Source organism: Notolepis coatsorum (assembly GCF_963971535.1).
Source record: "Notolepis coatsorum genome assembly, chromosome: 8".
NCBI classification, from domain to species: domain Eukaryota; kingdom Metazoa; phylum Chordata; class Actinopteri; order Aulopiformes; family Paralepididae; genus Notolepis; species Notolepis coatsorum.
The window spans coordinates 58,461,422-58,487,918 of record NC_140172.1 but is presented as its reverse complement, the minus strand read 5'-3'; the positions used below and the strand labels follow the sequence as shown (position 1 = coordinate 58,487,918).

General features: G+C 46.9%; 1 protein-coding gene across 1 annotated transcript in view; it reads right to left on the bottom strand.

Annotated features, from left to right (window-relative positions):
• Positions 1-5,418: 5,418 nt before the first annotated feature.
• LOC311233459 (palmitoyltransferase ZDHHC23-A-like) overlaps positions 5,419-26,497 on the bottom strand; it is a gene marked incomplete at both ends in the record, with an annotated part of 40,203 nt that continues 19,124 nt past the window's right edge. Inside the window, one exon of the mRNA XM_084320426.1 lies at positions 5,419-5,692. Coding sequence (XP_084176552.1) covers positions 5,419-5,692 — 274 coding nt within the window. The remainder of the gene's footprint in view (positions 5,693-26,497) is intronic.

The following is a 26,497-nucleotide window of genomic DNA, read 5'->3' as shown; positions in this document are numbered from 1 at the left end:
CGCTGATTGGTCAGTGCGGCACGGGGTAGATAGAGGGGGGGGGGGTAGGGAATTCCCTGACTCCTCGCCTATCATGGTCGGTTGAGTCATGGGATTCCCCCCGCCATAGAATACGTCACTGGGCGCGTTTCTATTGGTCGCCGACTTCCGTGAGTTCTTTACAGGCCCCATGTGTGGTTCTCTGTTATTGTCAAGTTGGTGTTGCGGTGCATAGGAACTTGAGAGTTCTGCTACGCTCGGTATATATGTAGCTTGAGCCTTTTGGTCACGTGGCTCAATGTTACATAAACTTTTCAAATTGTTGCTCACATGGGAAGTCTCTCTGGGGGTTCCCCGTCCCCTCCTTTATGGAGCGGGTTGACGGGGTATTGTTTAGGGATTCCCTGACTCCTCGCCTTTAATGGTCTGTTGAGTCATGGGTTTCCCCCCGTCATAGGGTACATCGCTCCCCATCCCCTCTTTTATGGAGCATGGTTGACGGGGTGTTGTTCTCCCTCAGACCGCGTCGCATGGGACCCATGTCCGTATTTTCTTTTTTGGAGGAACGGTATCTGGGTTCTTGTTAAACTAATCCATTGATATGTTTTGGGTCTCGACGCGTACATAGTGCTGGCCCTGGGTGCTTCTGATAGGAACCACACATGGGCTTGCGCGCCTTGGTTGCTCATCATTAAAACAGCGTTTTTATGGGGCAACTGGGATGGAGTTTGTCTCTTCTGAGCGCCAGTGTACTAGGCTTGTCTCGGTGAATTCTCGTTCATATCTGGGGGATGTTAACGGAATAGATCAAAGCATTGGTAGAGGGGTCTCACGCCCTTGGGGTGGGCCACCGGGCGCGGTACGAAGGGTACCGTCTGGGTGGCGCCCTCTATAATGTTTTGGATTGACACGCGTACCTACCCCCCTCCTGGGATTGGGGATGGCGGCGTGATTAGGGCACGGGACTGATTCTGGTCACGCCGGTCCAGGTCAGTTAACCTGTTGTCTGCCTGGGCGCAGATCTGCTGTTCTGGTACCCTGAGGGACTTGTGCTTTTTTCGGGGGTAAAAATGCCGGGTCGGCCCGGGCGTTGCAGGGTTTGACGTTATGGAGATGTTCGTGGTTGTGTTACTACGTGTTACCCCTCACTGTTGCTTGGTCCATGTTGTGTTGTACCTTGCGCTGCGCTAAGGGAGCCTGGTCCTTCTCCATTCTTTTTCGCCCCTCTCTTCTCCTGCTTAGGCAGGGCTGGGAGGGGGCTGTTGAGGTGATTCTTATAGAACTCCTCTGGCATCCCTGTGTACGTCCCGGTCCGCCGGGCCCGGGTTCGAAATTGTTTTCATCAACCCGTTGGCCTGGGTTAACCCCTTTTTGAAAACTGAAACACTTGTACTGCGGTATAGCCAGTGTATACCCGCAGTTGTGTTTTGGAGTTTTTTCTTGAGGGGTTATAGGAACAACCGCCTCATGTTAGAACCAAGGGGGTGGTTGGTTCCCTGGTATGTTGGTAGCGGAGTCAACTTTCGGGGTAGGCCGGGTTTGGCCCGTCTACCTGTGAGTGTGCCCCTGCACCTTTCATGACGTCTGCCAATCATGTCAGCCTTCTCTGCCTCGGCCCCTCTAGAGAGTCGAGGGGTTTTTGTGGAGGCTGTGACAAGTGTGACATGGTGCACAACAATGCCAGCATACGCCCCTTCCGCCGCGGTGCTGTTTCAGCAGACCCCTTTGGCGCCTGTCTAGTCCGCAGTGCTCCAGGCTCAGGTCAAGTGGCCTGTTGCCTGGATTGAGGGATCGACCTCTTTGGGGGTCGTCTCCCTGGTGCGCTGCCTGCTCCCGCTGTGGGTGTAGCCTCTTGAGTGCTTCAATCTTACAGCCATACCAACCTGAACTCGCCCGATCTCGTTCGATTTCGGAAGCTGTGTAGGTTCAGGCCTGGTTTGTACTTGGATGGGAGACTGCCTAGGAATACCAGGTTCAGTAAGCTAGGCGGCGTGCTATAGGGGGGAAGGGCCTGCTCTTGGATGGGCCCTGTCCGAATACGCTGGCGATGTGGGGGGGCGGTGTCACTAGTGACCGCCTGGTGAGGTCTCGATGCTGTGGCGTCATTGGCCTCTCCAGGCCCCCTTTTCCGGGGGGGTCCAGTCCCTTCCTGGGTCTGGGTCCTCCTTCGCGCTCCGCTGCTACGGCCTTGTCACAGGGTTGGGCTTTTGCTCTTGACCCCGTGATGTTAGGGGTGGTAACGGGAGTTTGTTCCTTTCTGTTCGTTCCCTAGCGGTGAAAGACTTGGGAAGGAGCTGATGGTATGGCCACACCCCCGCTTATGTAGGGAGCGGATGGGGGTGTGGCCAGACAGATGAGGTATGTAAAGGTGCATGTGAAAATGTATTCAGTGCTTAGGCTGATATGGAAGTATATTCCAGTATGACGCAGAGCGTCACTATGCTCATATAACTATGGTTATATACATAGCCACTCTGCAACTGGTGGCAGCAATCATAGGGGAACCATTTGTGTTAGCCCCTTTCGTGACTGTGATGCACCGAGTAAATACACAGTCCCTTGTCCAACCATGTAAAATTCCTACAATTAAGACTTTTTAAACATTAAACATTTAAAATACGTTTTATAAACACTGCTCAAAACGGCTTTAGCTGCCTGAAATCCCAGCCCATGCGCATCAGGCATCCAACGCCGGAAATAAAGCTGTGTTGACCAGTTTATAAAAGTTATTTAAAATGTTTATTAGCAACGCCGAGCTTTCAAACCCTAGCGTTTGTCTGTCCGAAACCCTCGTGCAACTGTGAGTACCTTTGAAATTCCTCTGCGATACTTGTACGAGAAGCGTTTTGATAGAGAAAAGCGAGACAGACTTAGGCCATGTTTAGACGAGAAAGTCTCAACAGAAACCACAGAAGTCGTCTTGCGGTCTCACTTTTAATTTTGTGTTTAGACTAGTGTTTTGGGAGGGAATTATTCATGCAGACGAGGCTGTAAAAGTGTAGTCGACTCGAGACGATGGAGTAGGGTGCCCACCTGTCCCGCGATATTGGGACATTTGTCCCGCATCCCGCTACAACAAAACAATGTCCCGCAATTCAAAGATTTATTTTGTAATATTTTATATATTATTATTTTTTAATTAAAAAAATAATTATTCAAAGATTATTATTATTTTTTTTACATGTTGTTAATTTAATGCCTCGTTCCAATACCCTCTTATATTAAAAATAAAAAAATCGGGCAACGTCAAACCAATGCGCAGCCGAGTGGAGCAGCTCGACTCGAGTCTCGCGAGTCGCGCTGCCTGTCACTTGTCAGACAGTCCGAGGCCGAGGCAGCTGCAGTGTGTGTGACGTCAGTCATACCTGATGTATCTGCAGAATAGCCTAAAGCTTCTTTACGACGCAGTGCTTGAAGTTGAGGGGGATGACACAACTGTCTGTGAGCTTTTCTAAGACTGAAACTTGAACAACGATCAAAGGACCGTTATTTTGGATTCGAGACCAGTGCTCTCATGCAGAGGTTTCCTACCGCACAGGTTGCGGCGATCGAACAGGACTTTTAAATTTTAAATTTAAATTGCCTGCAGCTGTATTAGGTGCAGGATGGCTCCAGCCTCCTGGGCGTGCAGGACTTGTTGTTGTTCGTCCGGCACCGTACCGCCCGCCATCATCCCTGACATAAAGCGCGCTAGCTGCGCAATGTTGGATGTCGCAGCTAGGCTATGAGTCGAGGCGATAAATGACTGGTCACTCCATTTTGCCAACTGCTTAGCCCGATTTCCCTTGGGGAACCGCCTTCCGCAACGGCTCCCACACCACCTCAGGACAAAGGAGAGACGCCATCGGGCTATCAAGCCGAGGCACCCCTTCCTTAAATTTAAATTTTCAAGACCCGCCCTACTCTGTCTCTGATTCGCAGACTGTGGGTGGGGGAATGTGATTGGACCAAAGCAGAGTCACTCACAGACAGTGGCTCCAGTCACTAGATGTGATAGCCGCTGGACTGATTCTTGTGTATTTAAAAGTACTGCCAATGTGGTGATCTCTGTGGATAGAATCAGACATGCTTGTTCGCTTTGTTTACGCTTCTAGGCTACTGGCGCATGCCTGTGATGTAAGCAGTATGCGACGAGAGCCTTGAGAACCCTTTCGTCATAGTTTTATGCGGTTTGACTGTTCAGATGATAGCGCGAAGGTGTATCGTTTCTAGGATTTCCACCCAGGAAGGTGGTTTAACTTTTTTGCGGATTCTCCCCGCAAAAACGCTGTTGCCGTATGAACAAAAGGCACATCCGGAAAAAAAATATTCCGGATTCACCCGCAAGCGTTTCCGTCTAAACATGGCCTCAATTGTAGGAATTTTACATGGTTGGACAAGGGACTGTGTATTCACTCGGTGCATCACAGTCACGAAAGGGGCTACCTTTGTGTTATCTTGAGCAATGTTCAGGAACTTTTAGGTTCCAATTAAAACTTAGTCTGGGTAAAGCACATTCAGAGATTTGTCTCTAAACACATTATACATGTTAGAAAATAGTTGCTGAAATTTTAAACATAACACACTGGAGCCATCCTTAGCATATGAATCACAGGATAAAGACTGTGGCTATAAGCTGCCATTGCGCCAACTAACTATTAATTATCCTCCCCTTCCGCTTTCTGCGACATTGTAGGGAGATCAAACATTCTTCCATAATGTAATCACAATGGGACTGCTTCTGAACAGAAATTACGGGTTGGTGTTTTAACTCACCGGACATTGCGCTCGTCACCAACGCAAGAGACACCGGGTTCGAATCCGGCTGTCGGCGTTGCCTCCGGCTTGGTCCGGCTGTCATACTAACTCAATTGGCAGAGTTAGCGGGTGGAAGTCGATGGGTGGTAATGGCTACGCGAGACTATCCTTAGCATAACCCCTCCCCTGACACTATATAAAAACTAGAGTGTATTGGTATGGTTCTCCTAGAGTTGATAGTAGCTCAACAGTGTAGCGTCGCAAAGTATGTATGTGAATGGAAAATTCTGAAACAATTGGTGCCATATTCTGGGAGGTATAAAAACACATATTTGGGTGGTAACCTAGTTTGCTAGTTAGTCAAGATGTCTAACCAAGTAGGACCATTTGATATATTTGGTAAATTTGGTCAATCAAGCATGATCTGACTGTGCCCCCACAATCCTGAGAAATGGTCTGAGCAGCCAGATGAGATGTTTCTGAGCTGGGTTTTACAATAGTTATTAATGTTTTGAATCAATCAAATTGGTCTGGGTGATTAATAACACATTATTATGTGGTGTGATAAACTCATTCACTTTCCCCCCGACTGTAAGGGTTGTGTATGGCACCAAAAAAGGACTGAAACACCAAAAATAGTATCCTATGATTACAGTCAAATGACCACTTCTTGGTGCTATACATAGAACTGTAGTACATAAGCTAAACCAAGTCTGGGAGGTTGGCAGGAGGTGCAAACGAGGCCTCTCCCATCGCTAGAAACTCCATCCAGTTGTGGTAGAAGCCATGGGAATACAGTCCTGTGTCCACGACAAGTCCGTACAATTGAATCTGGCCAGTTCTGTGCCGCAGAGCAAGCTGTGCCTCCCTCTCGGTCACGTTGTAGCTGATATTGATCAGTTGTGAGACAAACAGGTGTAGTAATCCAACGGTGACAAGACCACTGTACCAGGCACAGGTAAAGCAAAGTGCTGTGCTGTAAATACAGAAGAGAATGAATGATTAATACTCTAACTCTGTTGACTATACTCAATTTATACCTGCCTACTGCCTTATTAACTGTCTACAAAAGCCATAAACTGTAATCATAACCTACCTCAAACTATAGTCTACCCATATAACTCTGTATTGATGTACAATAATGCTATATGCACCATATTTATATACTTTTTATTTACATATATTTATCCACATCAGTCTTAGCCAATAATGAACACCGAATTGAAAGGGAGGTAAAATTGTTGTTGCTGCACGTAATTTCCACAAGGGGGAGACCTTAGTGCATACTGTACATATGTATACTGTACTGTATGCAGAGGAAGAGAAAAAACAGCAAGACCAGAGATAGGAGAGCGTATGAGCCACAGTGAAAAGTTAAAACAGTGATTTTGAAAGAAAGTGTAGTAATTAGACTTACAACCCTATAAGTAAATTAGTCTAATAGTCACTGCATTCTACCAGATGACCCAGGAGGATAGTTTTTATTAATTTAAGAAGATTCTCAGGTGACTTCAATTCCTGGTTGATTTCCTAGCAAAACAATAGCCTAACTTCATTAGCATGCAGCCACGTAAGGGAAAAGGAAAAACGGTCCACAGAGCTGACTTTGGTGTTTGTAGATTTTGTAGAGTTTGTAGAAAACAAATCGAGATTTTCTATGTTACATGTCACACGAGCAAAGCTGATCTCAGAACTTGTTGTGTACTTTTAATAGTAGACAAGAGCAAAGTAATGTTAATGTGCAGTTAAATGTACCATTGATTGATTGATTTAATTGATTGATTGAAAACTTTAATTTAAAAAACATATTGCAGAATGGGTACAGTACAGTACAGCTCAATACACACAATTTGCATGTTCTCCCCGTGCTCGCAAGGGTCCCCCCCCCCCCCCCCCCCCCCCGATAAGATAAACCCAATGGAAAAACATGCACAACAGATCGCTAACGCTGTGGCGTCCTTGACGAAGACGGACAGGAGCACTTGGATTGGTCCCCGGGGCGCGGCTCACGTTGACGCCCTATCTGCTCCCGGCTGCCCATGGGGGGAAGGACAACGGGATGGGAAAAGTGCAGAGAAACATTTCATCGGCGACTCAGTGCATGTGTGTGTGTGTGTTCCTGTGGGTCACCCATCTCGCGTGTGTGTTAAAAACTGCATGACAAATAAAGACTTCTAGTCTAACAATTATTATTATTGGGGATGCAGACCAGAGAAAGACTTTCGTCTTGTTTACATCAGGGTCCCCCATTTTCAATTCATGGCATTTATGACATACACAACATACAGATATAATAATCTAATCATCTAATCTAATCATGACATTTATGACATACAGATATATACAGATATATATATATACCATTGTCACTGTGTTCTATATATAGATTGGTATACAGGTATTAAAGCGCTCTGTCCTACGACGGATTTCCGTCAATTTGATTCAGAGTCGCGACGGATTTTCCGTCAATTGGCTACCTGTGTACAAAATGCTTGGAAATTATTTAGCGGACTATCCCTTTAAGGCGTTTTCACATCTGTAGTTCGTTTGCTTTGTTCCGATTCAGGGACTAATAATATAATAAAATGTTGCACTTGCCCCTTGGTTCGGTTTGTATTCACATGCTGTGTTAACACTTTGATCGCCGGGGTTAAATTCATAATTTACCATCCCTCGCCAGCCCTATTTAACATGGAGAAGTTCCCCTTCTTTGCAGGGCTATAACTTTTTAAATTGTATTGCTAAATTGACATTACCATGACATTCAAAGTCCTATATCTATTGTTCAGGGTGTAGCAACGTTATACTTTTTCATTCACATATTCATACTAAAATACGGTCTAAAGTATAAGTATGTTTTTATCGTTTTCTGCAGCTTTCTCCAGAACTTGATTTATAGCCCTAAATGCATTATATTGATGATCAAATACAGTTTGGTAGGAATCTGTGCGAGATAAAAAATTTCAACTGCACGTACTTCTAGAAGTTACTACGTATGATCTGATGTTGACCGGATGGGCGGGGGGTCGTTTATAATTCCGTGGGCAACGTTATATCATTCATCTAGTGTGGGTGATATGATCATTAGAGCAGTTAGTATAGAAGATATTAAAAAATAACGCTGAAACTCACCGTAGCTTCCTCTCGTCGTTGGGAGATGAGCGTGGAACAGAATTTTTTCTATTATGGGATGTAGAAATACCCGATCCATTTCCAGGTTGTATAATAGTATATACGTCCAAATCATGTTGTTTATCGAGTTATTGGCAACGGATCGATATCCATTGTGTCGAGCTCGAGTCCCGGGACCTATAGCGAGTGATCGGACCAAATTGAAATGAGCACCAGCTTCCACTTCCCTGTATCTTCCCTGGGCGATCCGCCGATCGGCCACCAGATGGCGCTCTTGAACCGTTAGAGAGTTGATAGGGGCTCACCAGTACATCTCATGTCTCCGGGGGAGAAATATGATTTCGATCACAGATTTTTGAAATATTGATATCAAAGACGCTGTCCAGCGTTATCGGCAGAATAAGCATGGCGGGGAATGACGTGTTCCAGCGTCAATGGCGATTAAATTGTTAACACTTTAACTGCCACACACGAGATATCTCGGGTTTATGTTTATGTGGTTGAAAGCCACTCACGAGATTTCTCTGATTTTTTTTTTTTTTTTTTTAGCGATCGGAAATCATATTGCATCACGCGAGCCTACCCGAGTATACACGAGCACCGCCGGCAATCATATGTGGAAAAAAGCGCCCCCTATCGTCTTTCAGATGACATAAGGGATTTTGGAATGGACTCAATGAAAATGGATGGGGAAAAAAATCCGGTACTCCACATTTTCCAGTCCACTGATCCAGCCGGGGTTACCACAGTTCATTCTGGAGCCTCTGAGCCCCGCTGATCATGGAGTTCTACTGTATCGCGTTGGATCTATACACTTATCGATTTTTTCGAATGGTGATCAGGAATTGGAATATACCAGTTGGATACCATCTGATGTCAGGTAAGGAATCTATGTTATCAGTGTTAGGATAATCAGAAAAATTTTGATGAAGTTATAAGCTGTTTTGTGAAATGGGCTCTTTCGGTTTCACTGTAAAAGTCCAAGAGGAAATCAACGCGGCGATTATCCGTGCGCGGCCCGAATGTGCTTGCGTGCACGTATAATATTGATCATCTAGCGTTTATTTGAAAACGATTCATAAAAAGGCAGACGAATATCAACGTTGTGGAATATTCCAGTAAAAGACGATTTTCATAGAATGGTCCAGAATGGGCTGTTTTTATCTCAAAATGGGTGCTTTTATAAATGCTCTGAAACGGAAATGATGCGATAAAAAACCAATCTGCCTTGACAGCACTGACTGGAAAATAGTCTTTGATAAGCGACGGGCAGATTAGACACATAGCCATAATTTAAAACATAGATTAGGCGATATTAACGTTAACATTGAAGTGGATGGTGGCATCAAGGGGGTAAAAAGGAAAACCCGGCGTGGCACTCAAAGTGTTAACAGTGGACCGAAACTTGTAAACAAACGCAACACGCGAGCAAACTGTTCTCTCATTGGTCAGATTTTTCTAGGAATTTTTACGGTCTTCCCTCGCAAATACACAATACACAAATCACAAAAACGGAAATGGAGCATCAGCAGCGTGTATGGATTATTGTTTTACTTGGAATTCTTTGGTTGATACCAGTGTTCAAGTTTCTTTAATAGTTGTCATACAGAAGTACAGAATACTTTCATACAAAATGCTTCTTACTGTTACGCTCCAGAGACTGTGCTAGACAAGATAGTATCAAATAACATAGTATAGCATGTAATTTAGAAGAAGAAAATGAGGTCACAGGTATAGACATATGTACAATGTTCTGAGTTACCATATAATATACAATACTATGCAGTGTACTAATGTACAGTACTATCTAGTGCAAAGCAGAAATGGGATGAGGTACAATTTAGGTACAATTTACAGTAAGGTGTACGAGTTGTAGTGCAATCCTTCATCAATAAATATAAAGTGTGGGGAGTGGGTGCTACAGTGTGTTTGTTTAAAGTGGGTGTGTGCTATAAAGTGTGTGGAGTGGGTGCTACAGTGTGTTTGTTTAAAGTGAGTGTGTGCGTGTGGATGTGTGTGCTATGTGCGTTTGGTGGTTGTTGTTGTGTAGTGTTCATTCATTGTTCGTTTAGCAGCCTGATGGCCTGGGGATAGAAGCTTCTTCTGAGTCTTTCTGTGCTCGCCTTGAGACTCCGGTATCGCTTGCCTGACCGCAGCAGTTCAAAGAGGCAGTTGTTCGGGTGACTGGAGTCTTTAATGATTCTCTTAGCCTTGCCCTTGCAACGCTTGTTGTAAATGTTCTGGAGGGTGGGGAGCCCCCCTCCAATTGTGCGTTCGGCTGAACGTGTCACTCTTTGTAGTCTGCTTCGGTCTTGTGCAGTGCTATTCCCAAACCAGGAGGTGATGTTGCCGGTCAAGATGCTCTCTATTGTACATGAGTAGAAGTTCTTAAGGATCTTCTGACTGACTTGGAACTTCCTTAGGCGCCTGAGGAAGTAGAGGCGTTGTCGTGCCTTCTTCACAACACTGTCAATGTGTGTGGTCCATGTCAAGTCCTCGGATATGTAGGCTCCGAGGTACTTAAAGCTGTTGACTCTCTCAACCGGTGCCCCGTCGATGCTGAGGGGGTTGTAGTCCTTGACCCCCGACCTCCTGAAGTCCACAATCATCTCCTTTGTTTTGCTGATGTTCAGGGAGAGGCTGTTTTCCTGGCACCATCCCGCCAGGACCTTGACCTCTTCCAGGTAGGCCCTCTCGTCGTTGGCAGAGATCAGGCCCACCACCACTGTGTCGTCAGCAAATTTGATGATTGTATTGCTACTCCGCTGAGCCACACAGTCGTGTGTGTACAGGGAGTAGAGGAGGGGACTCAGAACACAGCCCTGGGGGGCCCCTATGTTGAGGGTGATGGATGAGGAGGTGCAGTTGCCTGCTCTCACCACCTGGGGTCTGCCAGTCAGGAAGTCCAAGACCCACTGGCAGAGGTCATAGTTCAAGCCCAGGTCCCTGAGCTTGGCTATGAGTATGGAGGGGACTATGGTATTGAATGCCGAGCTGTAGTCGATGAATAGCATTCTCACATAGTTCCCCTGCCTCTTGTCCAGGTGTGATGCTGCTGTGTGCAGCACATGGGCTATGGCGTCCTCCGTGGACCTGTTGGGGCGGTATGCAAATTGCAGGGGGTCCATGTTGATGGGGAGGGAGGAGCAGATGTAGCCCTTTACTAGCTTCTCAAAGCACTTCATGGCTATGGAGGTGAGAGCTACAGGGCGGTAGTCGTTGAGGCAAGCAGGCTTGGATTTTTTGGGTACAGGGATAATAGTGGACTTCTTCAGGCAGGTGGGGATGACAGCCTGTTCTAAGGACAGGTTAAATATGTCAGTGAATACTGGGGCCAGTTGGTCGGCACAGACTTTTAGGACGCGGCCGGGGATGCCGTCCGGACCTGCTGCCTTCCTGATATTCACTTTTTTAAAGGTCCGCCTCACCTCATGCTCTGTTACCCTGAACACTGCGCCTCCATCAGCAGCCGACCCCCCCCCCCCCCCCATTGCCGTGGCTTGTGAGCTGGTGTTGTTATTACCAGCATCAAACCTCGCATAGAAGGTATTGAGGTAATTTGCTAAGGAGATGTCACTGTTCAGTTTGAGGGAGGCGCCTTTGTAGTCTGTCATCGTTTTGAGCCCCTGCCACATAGCTCTAGAGTCAGCTTGTTCAAACTGGAGTTCAATTTTATCCCTGTAGCGCCGTTTGGCCTCTGACACTGTCCTCCTTACGTTGTATCGCGCCACCTTGTGGTCATTCATGTTGCCTGCCACTAGGCCGTCGTTGTATGCTTTGTTCAGTCTATGAACTAAATATTCAGTTTCAGCTAGCATCAAGGCTACGACTCGAAAACAATGTATTGATGCATCTGATTAGAAGACGCACTCACGTCGACACCTTTGTAGGAGAAGACATGCTCTGATGAATGCATACAACGACATATTCACCCAACAATTTATCTTCCAAAGACGCATTAGGTAAGCTCGGTTAGGTGATATTTAAGCCTAGGCATGATTACAATGATAGCTATTTTTCACAAGCCATAGGACAAGTCCAACTAACGTTAGCTTAACGTTAGCTAGCTATGCATTGCATAGCATGTCTGTGTGTGTGTCTAACTTTTGTCATGTTGTGGTTATTTGTTATATAATATTTTTATAAAGCGTCCCATTGTGCAACACGTACAGTACAGCAAGTGAGTTGTTAACTGTGATTGACTGGAAGAGGTGCTAAGTTGGCTAACGTGATCCTTCCTATGATTGAGCTAATGTACCAACCGTTGTTATCCCTTTTTCATGTATAAGCCAGTGTAGTGCCGCTGTGCAGACGTTACTAGCATTTCTGTATGAGGACATTAATATGTGGTGCTACACGCGGACACCGTTTGTAATAATTTGTTTAACCCAATGATGTCGAACTCGATTCTTGTACCGGATCTCCTCACTGGTAAACAAGAATACCCTGAAGACTCTGGCAGGAGCACTCATTCAAGGGTACTACGACTATGCTTGCACCTCATGGTACCAAAGCACCTCAAAGGTGCTAAAAACAAAATTACAAACATCTCAAAACTAACTGGTCAGACTACTGCTTGACCTTACTCCTAGAACCCACCTCACCCCTGCCCACTTTGACAACTTAGGATGGCTTAGAGTAGACGACAGAGTACAGCAACTTGCAATGGGCCTGGTCTACAAGCAGTGTTGGGAAAGTTCACTTTCTACATGAACTAGTTCAGTTCACAGTTCACAATTTTTAAAATGAACTAGTTCAGTTCATAGTTCATAATTCAAAATGTTGAACTAAAGTTCATGGTTTCAAAAATGAACTAATTTAGTTATTTTTAGTTCTTTTTTGATATATATTTTTTTTTTATATAGATTTTTCACGTACAGTTACTTACATTACAAAAACACACATTGGGACAATGGAGGGGGGGGTCCTCCAGTTCATCTCTATGCCATCATCCACACCATAAGCAAGCAAAAACAAAACAAAAAGAAAAACAAGCAAAAAAGCAAAAGCAAACCAAGACAGGCACTGTACAGTATTGCACTTGCCTCGAGCCCATTCACATGTAGACATATATTTATTTTTTCCTATCCTAGGTCTGTCCATACAATGGGGCACTGGGCCTTTAGAAGGATCCGAGAAATTGCAGCAGGAAAATAGTCTAATAGTGGGGCCCACACCTCCTGAAAGGAAGCGTTGTTGCCTCTATGCATTTGCACAGTGTCTTTCATGGGGTAGCACACCGAAGATCTCTCTATACCACATTTGTAAAAATGGAGGCTTATCCTTAATCCAGTTTATCAGAATGCATTTCCGGGCCGAAAGTAGAAGTTTATCAAATAGTTTGAATTGTAAAGGGTGTCACCCCTCCTACCCAACCCCCCCCCCCCCCCCGAACCACCTCCAATGTACAGTCCCGTCCCCCCACCTACCCAACCTCCTCCAATGTACAGTTTCTATGTCAAATGTATATAGGCCTACTCTCTTTTCTGGACTCTTTTTGTATCACAAACAGTACTGTATTTGCAAATCTGGTATGTCATAAATGTATAGATGTAGCAGTACTGTCTATCTGTATGTCATGTATGTCCTGATTAATTGAAAATGGGGGACCCTGATACAGTACAGCTCAATACATACAATTGTTAAGGGGATGCAGACCAGAGAAAGACTTTCGTCTTGTTTACATCAGGGTCCCCCATTTTCAATTCATGACTGAGCTGTACTATACTGTACCCATTCTGCAATATGTTAATAAAGTGTTCAATCAATCAATCAATCACTTGGCCCCAGAACCTGGATAAACACTTAGATTCCCAAAAGTAGTGATAGACTGTAGCCTGTAGGTACCCAGGTCTGTTTGACATTTCGAACATAAAGGAGATATTGAACGGCCCATTTTGTTAGTTCTTTTTTCAATACGTTGCTGCAAACTATTATTTGTAAAAAATATTGAACCACACAGACAGCAATCAGAATACTGGCATTTCCATAACGCTTTGCCACCGCGCATTCAGTCCACACTGCAGCTTTCATCTCTACAGTATATTTTCAAAAACATGAGGAACAACTTTGCTTGAATTGTCTTTATTATGAAAACTAAAACAGGACGTTTGCATATTCTCAATGTTGCTGTCGACGTTGTCGCGTCGATGTGGGGACTTGCTTCTTCAAACCGGGTGGACAAAGTTTACAGACAAACGTTAGATTGTTTCCGTCTGAGTCAGTACTGACTTTAACGTTAAACTATTTTAAATCCCCAAGCGCCGACATCTAGAGGTAGAGTTCTCTGAGCGAGTGCTGCTCTCGACCTGCTGCTGCGCAGCTCTCAGCTTCTGCTCGCAGACGCAGATTCAGCTGTTGTTGTGATGAGTCTGATGACGTAGCAGGGGGTGTACAGGCGCGTTGCCAGATCGGTTGGTTTTCCACATAATTTTAAAGCCTGTTTACGGTGTGTTTTCACTGGGTTTTCGGCTGAAATACATATGAAATCTGGCACATATTTGAACGCCGTTATAACAGATGCTGAGAATGAACGCACTTTTGAACTCCGTTACACAGCGCTGAGAATGAACGCGTTCTCAATTACGTTCATTTAGCGGATAATCAGTACGTTCAGTTCACGTTCGCCCAAAATACGAACGCGTTCATGAACGATCGTTCATTGAACGCGTTCAGGTACATCACTGTCTACAAGATACACTACACGACCAAGGTACCCATGTACATGTCAAAATACTTCCCAAAGGTCAGTGAATACCACGATCACAACACCAGAGGGAGCTCCACAAATCATGTTAAACCCAGATTCGGCTCAAACAAGGGAGTAAACACGTTTCGCAATTATGCCACATCAATGTGGAACGCCCTACCCAAAGCTGTAAAGGAATGTGAATCACTACCCACTTTCAAAAACACTCTCAAAAAACACCTACGGGAGACTGCAATTCGAAACTGGCCCCTGTAAATGTCCTTACACAACCCCCTCCAATGTACAGTAAATTACCAAGTATGGTCTTGTCAATATTCCAATGTACAGTTTTGTTTGTACAGTTGTACAGTGTCCCCCACCCACCCCTCCTACCCAACCTCCCCCCCCCCACTCCTACCCAACAACCTCCAATGTACAGTCCCCCCCCCCCCCACCTACCCAATCCAATGTTCAGTTTCTACGTCAAATGAATATACTTTTTTTTCTGGACTCTTTTTGTATCACAAACAGTACTGTATTTACAAATCTGGTATGTCATAAATATATAGATGTAGCAGTACTGTATATCTGTATGTCATGTATGTCATATATGTTACGATGAATTGAAAATGGGGGACCCTGATGTAAACAAGACAAAAGTCTTTCTCTGGTCTGCATCCCCTTAACAATTGTATGTATTGAGCTGTACTGTACTGTACCCATTCTGCAATCTGTTAATAAAGTTTTCAATCAATCAATCAAAACTGTGTGTAACCTGGCACATTATGTGATGGATATTTAGATAAGTGATATAATTTGTGTTACTATATATTAGTGTTGTCACGATACTGGAATTTCTAACTTCGATACCATTTTCGATACCACGGGGAAAAGGGTTCAATCTTAAAATGTAAAAATAAATAAATAAAAAAAAGTAATATTCTTTTAATAAATGTTGCTTTTGTTGCTGGTTGATTCTCCCCAGCTTCTCTCTGGTACTATAAGAGAAGATAAATATAACACTTTTAAAACCCTTTGTTTATCTTTAGATCACACATTTAAAAATAACTGTTCATCTCACTTCAATAATTTTTATTGCAGAACATGGTATTTTCTCAAGCAGACAGATGTAAACACTGTAATCTGTGTTGCATGTACCTGACAAACTGAACTGTTTGTATTACAGTTGTAACTGAGGGGTACAATTCCCTGACTGTATTACTAGATATGATACTTACTACCACTACCTTTGTACTTAATATTCGGCCACCCAGTACTCGGCATAAATATATTATGATGAACACTGTCACGTAGATGAAACGGATCCAACACAAATGTACGAATTAGAAATAGGTCTTTATTTCTACACAGCGATGGTGTGTAGAGCAAGCACTTAATCAAATCAATCACAATTATGAATGGGAATTAGTATGCACTTTTATGGCAAGAGTATTCGTCGGTATATCAATAGAGAATGTCCAATCTCTGAAGGCGCAGGTGGTACATATACGACCTGGAATAGTTTAAGGAATAACTGCAATGATACTTTAATGATTATAGGCTGGATACACTAGGGGGGGGTTAATCCGGTCGCTTGTAAGCCGACAGGAGTAGGAAGGGGGGGGGGGGGTAGAATCCGGCTGCCTCATCCGGCCAAGGGTATCCCAGGTGAACCCACTGTAGTGCCGTTCAATGCGCCGGCGATCCTTGGACCACAGATGAAAGCAGGTGGACTCTTTGTGGGCCGGCGTCCTCCGGTCCACGGAGGAGAGACGTGAAGCGACCTCGTCTTGCAGAGCGTCTCCTCACCTTGCGTCCTCTCCAGGGGGGGGGGTTCCAACACACGGCAGTGTCGGGGGTCTTTATCCATGGAATAATCAACGTATACAAAGCATAATCCGTGCCGGGGAAGGCGGGCTGTCGTCGGTAGAATAATCCGGTATACAGGTCCACTCGCTCGTCGGCTCTGGGGCTCCTCGGGTGCAGCTTCACGTGGGGTCAACCACCCTGGATAAGCAGCCAGTTCTCTGCCCGAAACGATGGGGTACTGACTACGGTAGTATTCTCACCGCACGAAGCACTATATATTAACAGACTATTATTAGCTTAATAGACTACGTCCAACTCGACGATATAGTGCCAAATATGACTATTCAAATATTAATATACACGATGTCTCAATACCGATGGTAGGCGAACTTGGCCTTACTCCCACACGTGGCGTCGCGGGGAGGCTTTACGTCTGTGACTCTATTGGAGGGTAAGAAACTGGACTGAAAAGGAAGTCCTACTTTAGTAGCGCAGTATATATACGCACTATGAACAAATAGTCCCATTAGTGGTGCGGTAGCCAGATTCCTACGCGGAACTAGGACTTGTTCGTACATGTTGAGCGGTACGTTTGAACTGGGTCTGAGGGGTATGGCAGCCTGGCACCAAGGTCTCGACCAATAGTAGAATGGAGACTATTATGGGATGTTCAGTAGGGTAGAATGGATATTCAATGCATATTGTACAAGGAATATACAAGGGATATCAGGGAATATTAGAGAATATACAAATACAATTAAATATATATATATAAATAAATATATATATTCGGTTTAATCTGGCCCTTCACAACAGCCACCCCCTGATTGGTCCCAGACCTAATCAGTTAAACAGAGACAGATTAATCGCGTTGTCTATTTACACATAAGGGTTTGCTGTAGGGGTCAGTCAACTTCACAAAGTCATAGGGTTATGGGGTCATGGTCATCATCGATTGTGTCTGGGAGTCGGGGCAGTTCTATGAGCCTCGCCACGGGACGGGTGTAAGTGCGACCCTGGACAAGCACTTCAGCTGCTCGGACCTTGCCGTCGGCACCGGTGATCACTTTGCTTACGCGGCCGGCCGGCCACATAGCTCTGGGCAGTGATTGATCAATAATCATGACGACTGTTCCTTCTGTCAAATTGTCTCTCTCCTTTACCCACTTCTGGCGGGTCTGTAGAGACGGTAGGTAGTGCAGTAGGAAACTGCTCCAAAACTTGTCGGCTAATACTTGGCTGTACCTCCACATTCGTCGGCCGTTCGCTTCTTCAGGCCGGTACATTGTCTGGGGTAATGCAGGATCTAGCCGCCCCATCAGGAGTGTGTTGGGGGTAACTGGGTCGATATCCGCCACATCACTGGAGACATATCCGAGGGGCTTCGAGTTAAGTACTCCCTCAATCTCCGTGAGGACTGTCATTAGGACTTCTTCCGCCACAGTCTGGGCCCCAAGTACTGCGTACAGGGCTGTCTTTATGGAGCGCACTTCTCGTTCCCAAGTGCCACCGAAGTGGGGTGCGTTTGGGGGGTTGAATTGGAAATCAACCTGTGCTGGAGCGAGGTGGGTCTTAAGTTCTGGGCCCATAGCTTGGAAGCTCTCTCTCAGCTCTCTTTCGCCGCCTTTGAAGTTTGTCCCATGATCGGACAATAGGGTAGACGGTCTTCCTTTCCGTGATGTGAATCTACGGAAGGCCATAAGGAATGAGTCTGTGCTCATGGTCGGGAGAAGCTCGATGTGTATCGCTCTGGTGGTCATGCATTTGAATACAATACCCCACCGCTTCTCGGTTCCTCTTCCTTTCTTTATGTGCAGCGGGCCAAAGCAGTCCATACCCGTTGAGTGGAATGGCTTGTCACCGATTCGGAGGCGACATGGAGGAAGGTCAGCCATCCTTGGTATGCTGGGCTGCGCGCGCCACTTGCGGCAGTCTAGACATGTTCGCTGGAAGCGTCGTACCGCCTCTCTTCCTTGTAGGATCCAGTAACGACGTCTGATTTCCGCGAAGACTCTTTCTGCTCCTGCGTGATGTACATCCTCATCGTATTTCTTTATAATCAGCTCTGTGACCTTGTGTCGGCTGTTCAATACGATCGGGTATTTAATGTCATCCGGTAGATTGGGGGCTCTGCGTAGGCGACCACCCACTCTGATGAGGGTATGAGCGTCGCTCTCGGGGGCCAGATGAATTAATCTGCTGTCGGATGGGACGGGCTTTCCTCCCTGTAGACAGGCCAATTCATCGGGGAACGAGTCTCTCTGGGCTCGCTGCAGTAGAAGCAATTCTGCTTCCTCGTAGTTAGCTGCTGACATATCAGCGGGGGACTTGCACTCCGGGTGGTACCGCAGGAATGTTCTTTGTTGTGCACTCTCTATGGACGTGCAATCGTCTATGTTAGGGTCGGTGGAGGCTACGGTGCTCAATCCACAGAACACAGGCTTCTTATTCTCAGCCTCCTCCTGACTGGCTTCCCTCGGGATAGGCGTGGGCCACTCTCCTTCCGGGAGCTTTGGGAATGCGGGGCCGTCACTGTAGACATTGCGACGGGTGAGGTCATCCAGGGGCATCCCCCGGGTGATGACGTCAGCTGGGTTCTGTTTTGTATCAACGTAGCGCCACTCTGTTTCTCCGGTTAACTCTTCGGTTAAGTCTTGAATCTCTGTGACTCTGACTCCCACGAAGACTTTGTACTTGCATGAGTCCGATTGGATCCAGGCGAGTACTGTCGTGGAATCTGACCACAGGATTGTTCTAGACACCGGTATGGTGAGCTCACGTTGGATGAGCGTGGCTAGGTGCGCTCCGGCTAGGGCTGCGCAGAGCTCTAGACGTGGGATAGATTGTTGCTTGCGTGGGGCTATTCTCGAGCGGGCGAGGACAAATGCTGTGTAGATCTCTCCCCCCCTTTCTTGGGCCCGCAAGTAGGCTACTGATCCGTATGCGACCTCTGAGGCGTCACTGAAGACGTGTAAGTCCATTTTACATGTCTCTGGCCTCACCGTGGGTGGGAAGTAGCTTCGGCGCATATTAACGCCTGGGAGTGAGTGGAGCTCCATCTCCCACTCTCTCCAGGTGGATGCAAGGTGTGCGGGAATGGGGTCGTCCCAGCCCTGGTCCTTGTCCCACAATGCTCGTACAATCATTTTTGCCCTGGTGGTGTACGGTAGAATACATCCTAGCGGGTCATATTGTCGGGCGAGTGTTGTGTACACACTCCGTCTGGTGGTCGGCGCCGCCGCCGGCCTTCCCTGCTCCGTAGTCAGGGGCTTGTGTCTGTAGTGAAGCGAATCTGTTTTGAATCGCCACACCAATCCCAGGGTCATCTCCTGGGCTTCTCCCGGGATTGTAGCCATCCAGGTCTCGCTGCTGGCTGCCTTGTCCTCGGAGGAGAGGCTGCGCAGTACTTGCGGATCGCTGCTGGCCCACTGCCTGAGATCAAAGCCGCCTTTGATCAATGAGGCGCGGAGTTTAATCAGGAGAGCCTCGGCTTCTTCCTGGGTTGAAAGGCTTTGTAGACAGTTGTCTACGTAGAAGCTGTTCTTTACGCTGTGTCGGACCTCTTCGTCCGCTGCTGGGTCCTCTGCTACATGTTTCTGTAGTGCAAATGTAGCACAGCAGGGGCTGCACGTCGTTCCGAAGGGGAGGACTTCCCATTGGTAGATGGCTGGGTGCTCATCTCCTGGCTTCTCTCTCCATAGGAACCGTAACAGGGGCTTGTCCTCCTCTACTAATCTCACCTGCAGGAACATTCCTTTAATGTCCCCGCTGATGGCCACCTTTTCCTGGCGGAAGCGGAGTAGAACGCCGAGTAGGGAGGGGCCGAGTGTGGGACCGGGCAGTAACTCTTTATTCAGATTTTGGGATCCGATCTGGTAGCTGCAGTTAAATACTATGCGGTCTTTACCGTTGTGATGGACCTTGTGGTGAGGCACGTACCACGATTCAGTGGTCTGGTCAGCCTCTTTAATGTCCATCTTTGTGACGTGTCCCGCTGTGATGAGCTTCTCAATCTCAGCGCGGTATACACTCTCTTGGGCGGGGTTCTTGGCTAAGCGCCGCTCCGTGTTCAGCAGGTACCGTTCTGTGGCGTCTGTCTTGGCGTGGAAAGTAGGCATTCCTTCTCGCCGCAGGAATGGCGTGGCGTATCTCAACACGCCGTTGACCGGGACTCTCTTGGTCCCTGTCTCGAGGAGGTGAATGGCGTAAATGTCATCTTTAGAGCGAATGTCTTTCCTTCCGTTCTTAAAGGGCATTTGTTCCAAGGTCCATAACCGCTCTACGTGTTGCAGGAGTGCGGTTTCTCCCTCTGTGACTCGGGAGTGGAGACATCTAGTGGCTGTACTTCGGTTGAGAGATTTGGCGAGCGGGCCTTGGAGAGTCCATCCCAAACGGGTCTCGACTGCTGCAGGACAGCCTCGGGGTCCGGTATGAACCCGGTCTATCGGGACAATGAGGTCTGCATGGTCGGAGCCTATCAACAGGGTCGGCATAGCATTGTCTATGAGCGGGATCGGTAACTTGCGCAGATGTGCATATTTCTCCATCAGCTTGGCGACGGGGTATGTGTACCGCGACAGTCCTATTTCTTGGCTGGTGAAAGCGTCTGTAATCTGGTACCGTCGCTCAGGCTGGCCGCTTGCTGCGATAGAGAATGAGACATTCTCGCCCTTTATCGTCTTCAAATCTCGTCTTATTGTCCGAATTGTCATTTGGGTTTTGCTTCCCCGCAGCCCTAGCTGGGCCGCAGCGGAGGCGAGCAGAAGGGTCTTCTCTGACCCGTCATCGAGGACGGCGTAAGTGTCCAGGACTTTATTCTGGTAGCTTAGTGTCACACGCACTACTTTTAGGAGTACTCGGGCTCCACTGCTGCTGGCGGGATCGATGTACATGACGCTCGCTTTGCTGCTGGATGGTGCGGGTGAAGGGCGCCGTCTGGTACTGTCGTGAAGTATGTCCAGATGGGCTCCATCGCACTTGGTGCACCTTTTCTTTAAGCGGCATTCGGCTGCCATGTGTGAGCGCGCACAGCGAAAACAGCGCTTGTTGGACTTTATCCATTGACTTGCTTCCTCCGCGTTCAGCTTGGGGAAGGAGTCACATTGCGCTAGCCAGTGTTCTTTCTCACAGTAGGGGCACACTATCTTCCACTTCTCCGTTCTGGAGGGGGTACTGTGGCTCCTGCTGCTCGGTACTGACTCCGATTGGTGCATCACAGTCACCGATCTTCTTCCATCATTTAGTCGTCTGGTTCCTTCTCTGGAGCCAGGGGTGCTCCGTCCGAATGTATCTAGCCGTAGGCTGCTGACTTCTCTCGCCAGGAAGTCTGCTAGATCGAGGAGGTTCGGTTCGGGGCCATTCGGGTCTCTGTGGTCTCTCTGCCGCCTAAAACGCTCCTGTCGAGCGGGCGGCAGCTTCTCCAAGATCCTTTCCACATTTGAGTTGGCGTAAAGTTCATGCCTCCCCTTCTCTCTCTGCGCTCCCAACATCCCTACCAGGGACTGCACTCTGATGGACAGGTCGTCCAGTGCTCGATTGTCTATTGCTGGGGGTAAGCGGTCGATGTGTCGGATCTCCTGGATCACGTAATCCCATATGCGCCCATACCTCTGGTCCAATGCTACCAGCGCTGCTGTGTATGGGGTGGTGGAAGTCGCGTAGGCGAGCGCTATATTATGTGCGCGGGGTACCTTTAAGTGCTTCAGTAGGATGGCGTATTTGTGGCGTTCATCCAATACATCCACCAACATGGTCTCCAGACACATGCGGAGTTCTGTATACTGGGCCCGGTTCTCTTGGGTGAAGTCGGGTACCATAGGCGTGCCAATGTATGACGCTGACTGTGGATACATCGGCGAGCGTTGGGGGAGAGGCCTCCTAGGCGAGTCTCCTCCCGCTCCTTGGTATGGGCTGGTACCGGCAGTGTACCATGGCCCGCTTGTCCAGGTGCTGTTCCTCGGTGCGGGTCGTGCGTCGTGCTCACCCGTGTATAGAGTCGGGGGTCTGTAGCGCAGCTCCGCGGGAGTATAGCCTGGGCTGTACCGGACCTCCTGGTCCGGTAGAGTACTGTGCTGTCGTCGGGCGTGGTTCTCCTCCTCTTCCTCTTCGTCTTCAGTTAGGTCATCCAGTGCTTGTAGTCTCTGGTTTAGCCTCTCCACAGGATATGCTGCTCCTTCCCGGTTGCTAGGTCTCGCTTGGACCGGTGGGGGGAGGTGGTCTGTGGGGGGTATAGACCTCGTCTGTTGGTCAAGTTCAGGGTTGTTTACTCGGCTAGGGGATGCCGCCCTGGAGGTGTGTCTAGACGAGTTCCTGGAGCCTCTGGCGGAGGGAGAGGGTGTTGTCCGTCTGATCAGCTGTTCTATTAGTTGCGCTTGCTGTCTGTCGCGCTCTGCGTCCCGTAGAGCACCAGCAGCTGCTCGCTGGCTGTCTGCTCGGTCTCGGGCCACATTCTCTTCTCTCTGAATGCGTCTTATTTCTAGACGTATATGCTCTTCTTCGCTCCGCTGCTGGATCTGCAGTCGGTCGCGTTCAGCAGCGGCGTTCAGGCTGATGAGGAAGGCCTGCTGTAGGGTCCTCTCTGCCTCGCTGGGGGAAGGCGGTTGTATAGGGGAGCCTTCCCTCGGGGTACTCCTTGCGGAGCCTTGGAGCTCTATCTCCACGGTGCTCTCCCCGTCTTCTTCCGTGCCGAGTTCTGTCTCTGTAGCGTTGTATTCCTCCCGGGACTCATCGGGGACTACTTCTTCAGTACTGGCGGGGTGTGAAGTCATGTCTGGTTCCCACTGGTCCCCACCGTGAACTTGGTCAGTTACATTAGAACCCGTAGGGGCCTCTATGGTCGGGGTAGTCTGGGCGTTGGGCGTTCTAGTTTTACCGCGTTTACTGTTAGTAGAAGACTAGGTTGTTGACTGACAGCGTAAGCCTCTAAGTACTGAGGGAGCCGTCGTTCGCGCTGCGGGCGTTGGTTAGGAGGATCGTTTCGTGGAGTGTTCATCATAGGCCATTTCAATATTAATAACACTATATTAATATTACACTAATTACCCTCCGGCTCGAAGGACCAATTGTAACTGAGGGGTACAATTCCCTGACTGTATTACTAGATATGATACTTACTACCACTACCTTTGTACTTAATATTCGGCCACCCAGTACTCGGCATAAATATATTATGATGAACACTGTCACGTAGATGAAACGGATCCAACACAAATGTACGAATTAGAAATAGGTCTTTATTTCTACACAGCGATGGTGTGTAGAGCAAGCACTTAATCAAATCAATCACAATTATGAATGGGAATTAGTATGCACTTTTATGGCAAGAGTATTCGTCGGTATATCAATAGAGAATGTCCAATCTCTGAAGGCGCAGGTGGTACATATACGACCTGGAATAGTTTAAGGAATAACTGCAATGATACTTTAATGATTATAGGCTGGATACACTAGGGGGGGGTTAATCCGGTCGCTTGTAAGCCGACAGGAGTAGGAAGGGGGGGGGGGGGTAGAATCCGGCTGCCTCATCCGGCCAAGGGTATCCCAGGTGAACCCACTGTAGTGCCGTTCAATGCGCCGGCGATCCTTGGACCACAGATGAAAGCAGGTGGACTCTTTGTGGGCCGGCGTCCTCCGGTCCACGGAGGAGAGACGTGAAGCGACCTCGTCTTGCAGAGCGTCTCCTCACCTTGCGTCCTCTCCAGGGGGGGGGGTTCCAACACACGGCAGTGTCGGGGGTCTTTATCCATGGAATAATCAACGTATACAAAGCATAATCCGTGCCGGGGAAGGCGGGCTGTCGTCGGTAGAATAATCCGGTATACAGGTCCACTCGCTCGTCGGCTCTGGGGCTCCTCGGGTGCAGCTTCACGTGGGGTCAACCACCCTGGATAAGCAGCCAGTTCTCTGCCCGAAACGATGGGGTACTGACTACGGTAGTATTCTCACCGCACGAAGCACTATATATTAACAGACTATTATTAGCTTAATAGACTACGTCCAACTCGACGATATAGTGCCAAATATGACTATTCAAATATTAATATACACGATGTCTCAATACCGATGGTAGGCGAACTTGGCCTTACTCCCACACGTGGCGTCGCGGGGAGGCTTTACGTCTGTGACTCTATTGGAGGGTAAGAAACTGGACTGAAAAGGAAGTCCTACTTTAGTAGCGCAGTATATATACGCACTATGAACAAATAGTCCCATTAGTGGTGCGGTAGCCAGATTCCTACGCGGAACTAGGACTTGTTCGTACATGTTGAGCGGTACGTTTGAACTGGGTCTGAGGGGTATGGCAGCCTGGCACCAAGGTCTCGACCAATAGTAGAATGGAGACTATTATGGGATGTTCAGTAGGCTAGAATGGATATTCAATGCATATTGTACAAGGAATATACAAGGGATATCAGGGAATATTAGAGAATATACAAATACAATTAAATATATATATATAAATAAATATATATATTCGGTTTAATCTGGCCCTTCACAACAACAGTCATATTCCGACTTAACTGAATGCACATGTGTGTGTGTGTGTGTGTGTGTGGACTACTGTACTATTACAGGTATTGAAATGAACAATGCAACTTCATTATAAAAAAATATATATATATATATTTTTTTTATGAATAATTAAATATCGATATTTCGGGAAATGAGTATTGAAACCGTTTTAAATATTCAGAATCGATATGTATCGATTTTTCGATATTTTTGACAACACTACTATATATATGCCTATATGTATAGGACAGTTCCTTATTCATGCTTCAGAAGTTAATTGTCTTACCCATTAGTATACCAGACAGTATCTAATAGCAATTATTGTTATTACAACTGGATATTGCATGTGCAAATAAACCCAGCTGGACAAGAAATCCACAAAGAGATATACATCTCCACACCTTGCACCATCCTGTATACTGTTAAAACGTAGACGCAATAGCCCTACCTAATGACCTCACAAACAACCTGGTTTAATATGATTTGTAGAGGCATACAATCTTATTTTGATGTCAGTATTAGGTAGCCTATATAAATTCTCTTAACACTGAGTGCCAACGACGAGAAATCTCGTTATTTCATGCCATGCGTTGAGTGCCAACGACGAGAAATCTCGTTATTTAATCGTTATTTTTTTTTATTAGCTATTTCCATTCATTTTTCATCAATCTAGCCTCACGTTACTATTGGGGATCTCTCTGAGCTCGAACAGAGAGCCCCCTATCGTCTCTCCGGATGGTATTGCACTCATTGGATTGGACTGGATGAAATGGATGGGAAAAAAAGAATCCGGAATCCACATTTGACTTATCAGGCATGTAACCCGAGCCGATTGCATTCATTGCCGAGCCGCAGAACAGCGTGGAATATGTGTTTCCAGTACCCAGCGTTGGATCAATAAACGCGATCGATATTTGGAATGGCGATCAGGAATTTGAATAATCTTTTTGGAGAACATCTGATCTGAGGTAAGGAATCTATTTTACCAGTCTTGGGATAATCAGAGTTTTTTTTCACCTATATCTCAGCGTGTCCCATATGTGTGTGTGTGTGTGTGCATGTGTGTGTGCTGATCAGGAAATGGATAATCGATTTTTCAGCCCGCTTCTCTATCGGCTACTATCGATAATCTAGCGTTTATTTGAAAACTATTCATAAATAGGCCGAAAAATGACAACGTGTTTTGTGTATTCCGCTAAAGGGCGATTCCTGCAGAATCACCTTTTTTTCTGGAAGTTTCCAAAAACTAACGTTTTTCAAAATGGTATAAAACGGAAATGTACCGATTAAAAAACAATCCTTTTTGACAATGTTGACTGCAAACAAGTCATTGATAAGCGACGGGCGTATTAGACACATCATTTAAGATATAGTTTATGCGTTCGCAAATGTGCTCGCCCTCCCATTGACTACAACGCTGGTACTCAAGCGCTAAATTGTGCGCCCCCTGCTGGCACTCAAAGTGTTAAGGCTACGAATTAAAGCCACGATTGAAAATAATGTACTTCCTTTCTTGACAATAGCCTATAACAATAATAATGTGTAGCCTGCCTATGTGATCAATAAAAACTTGAACTTGAATTCCATCACGCCTGTGCGGGAGCTCACAAATAGGCACACAAGCCGACGTTATTAGGCCTA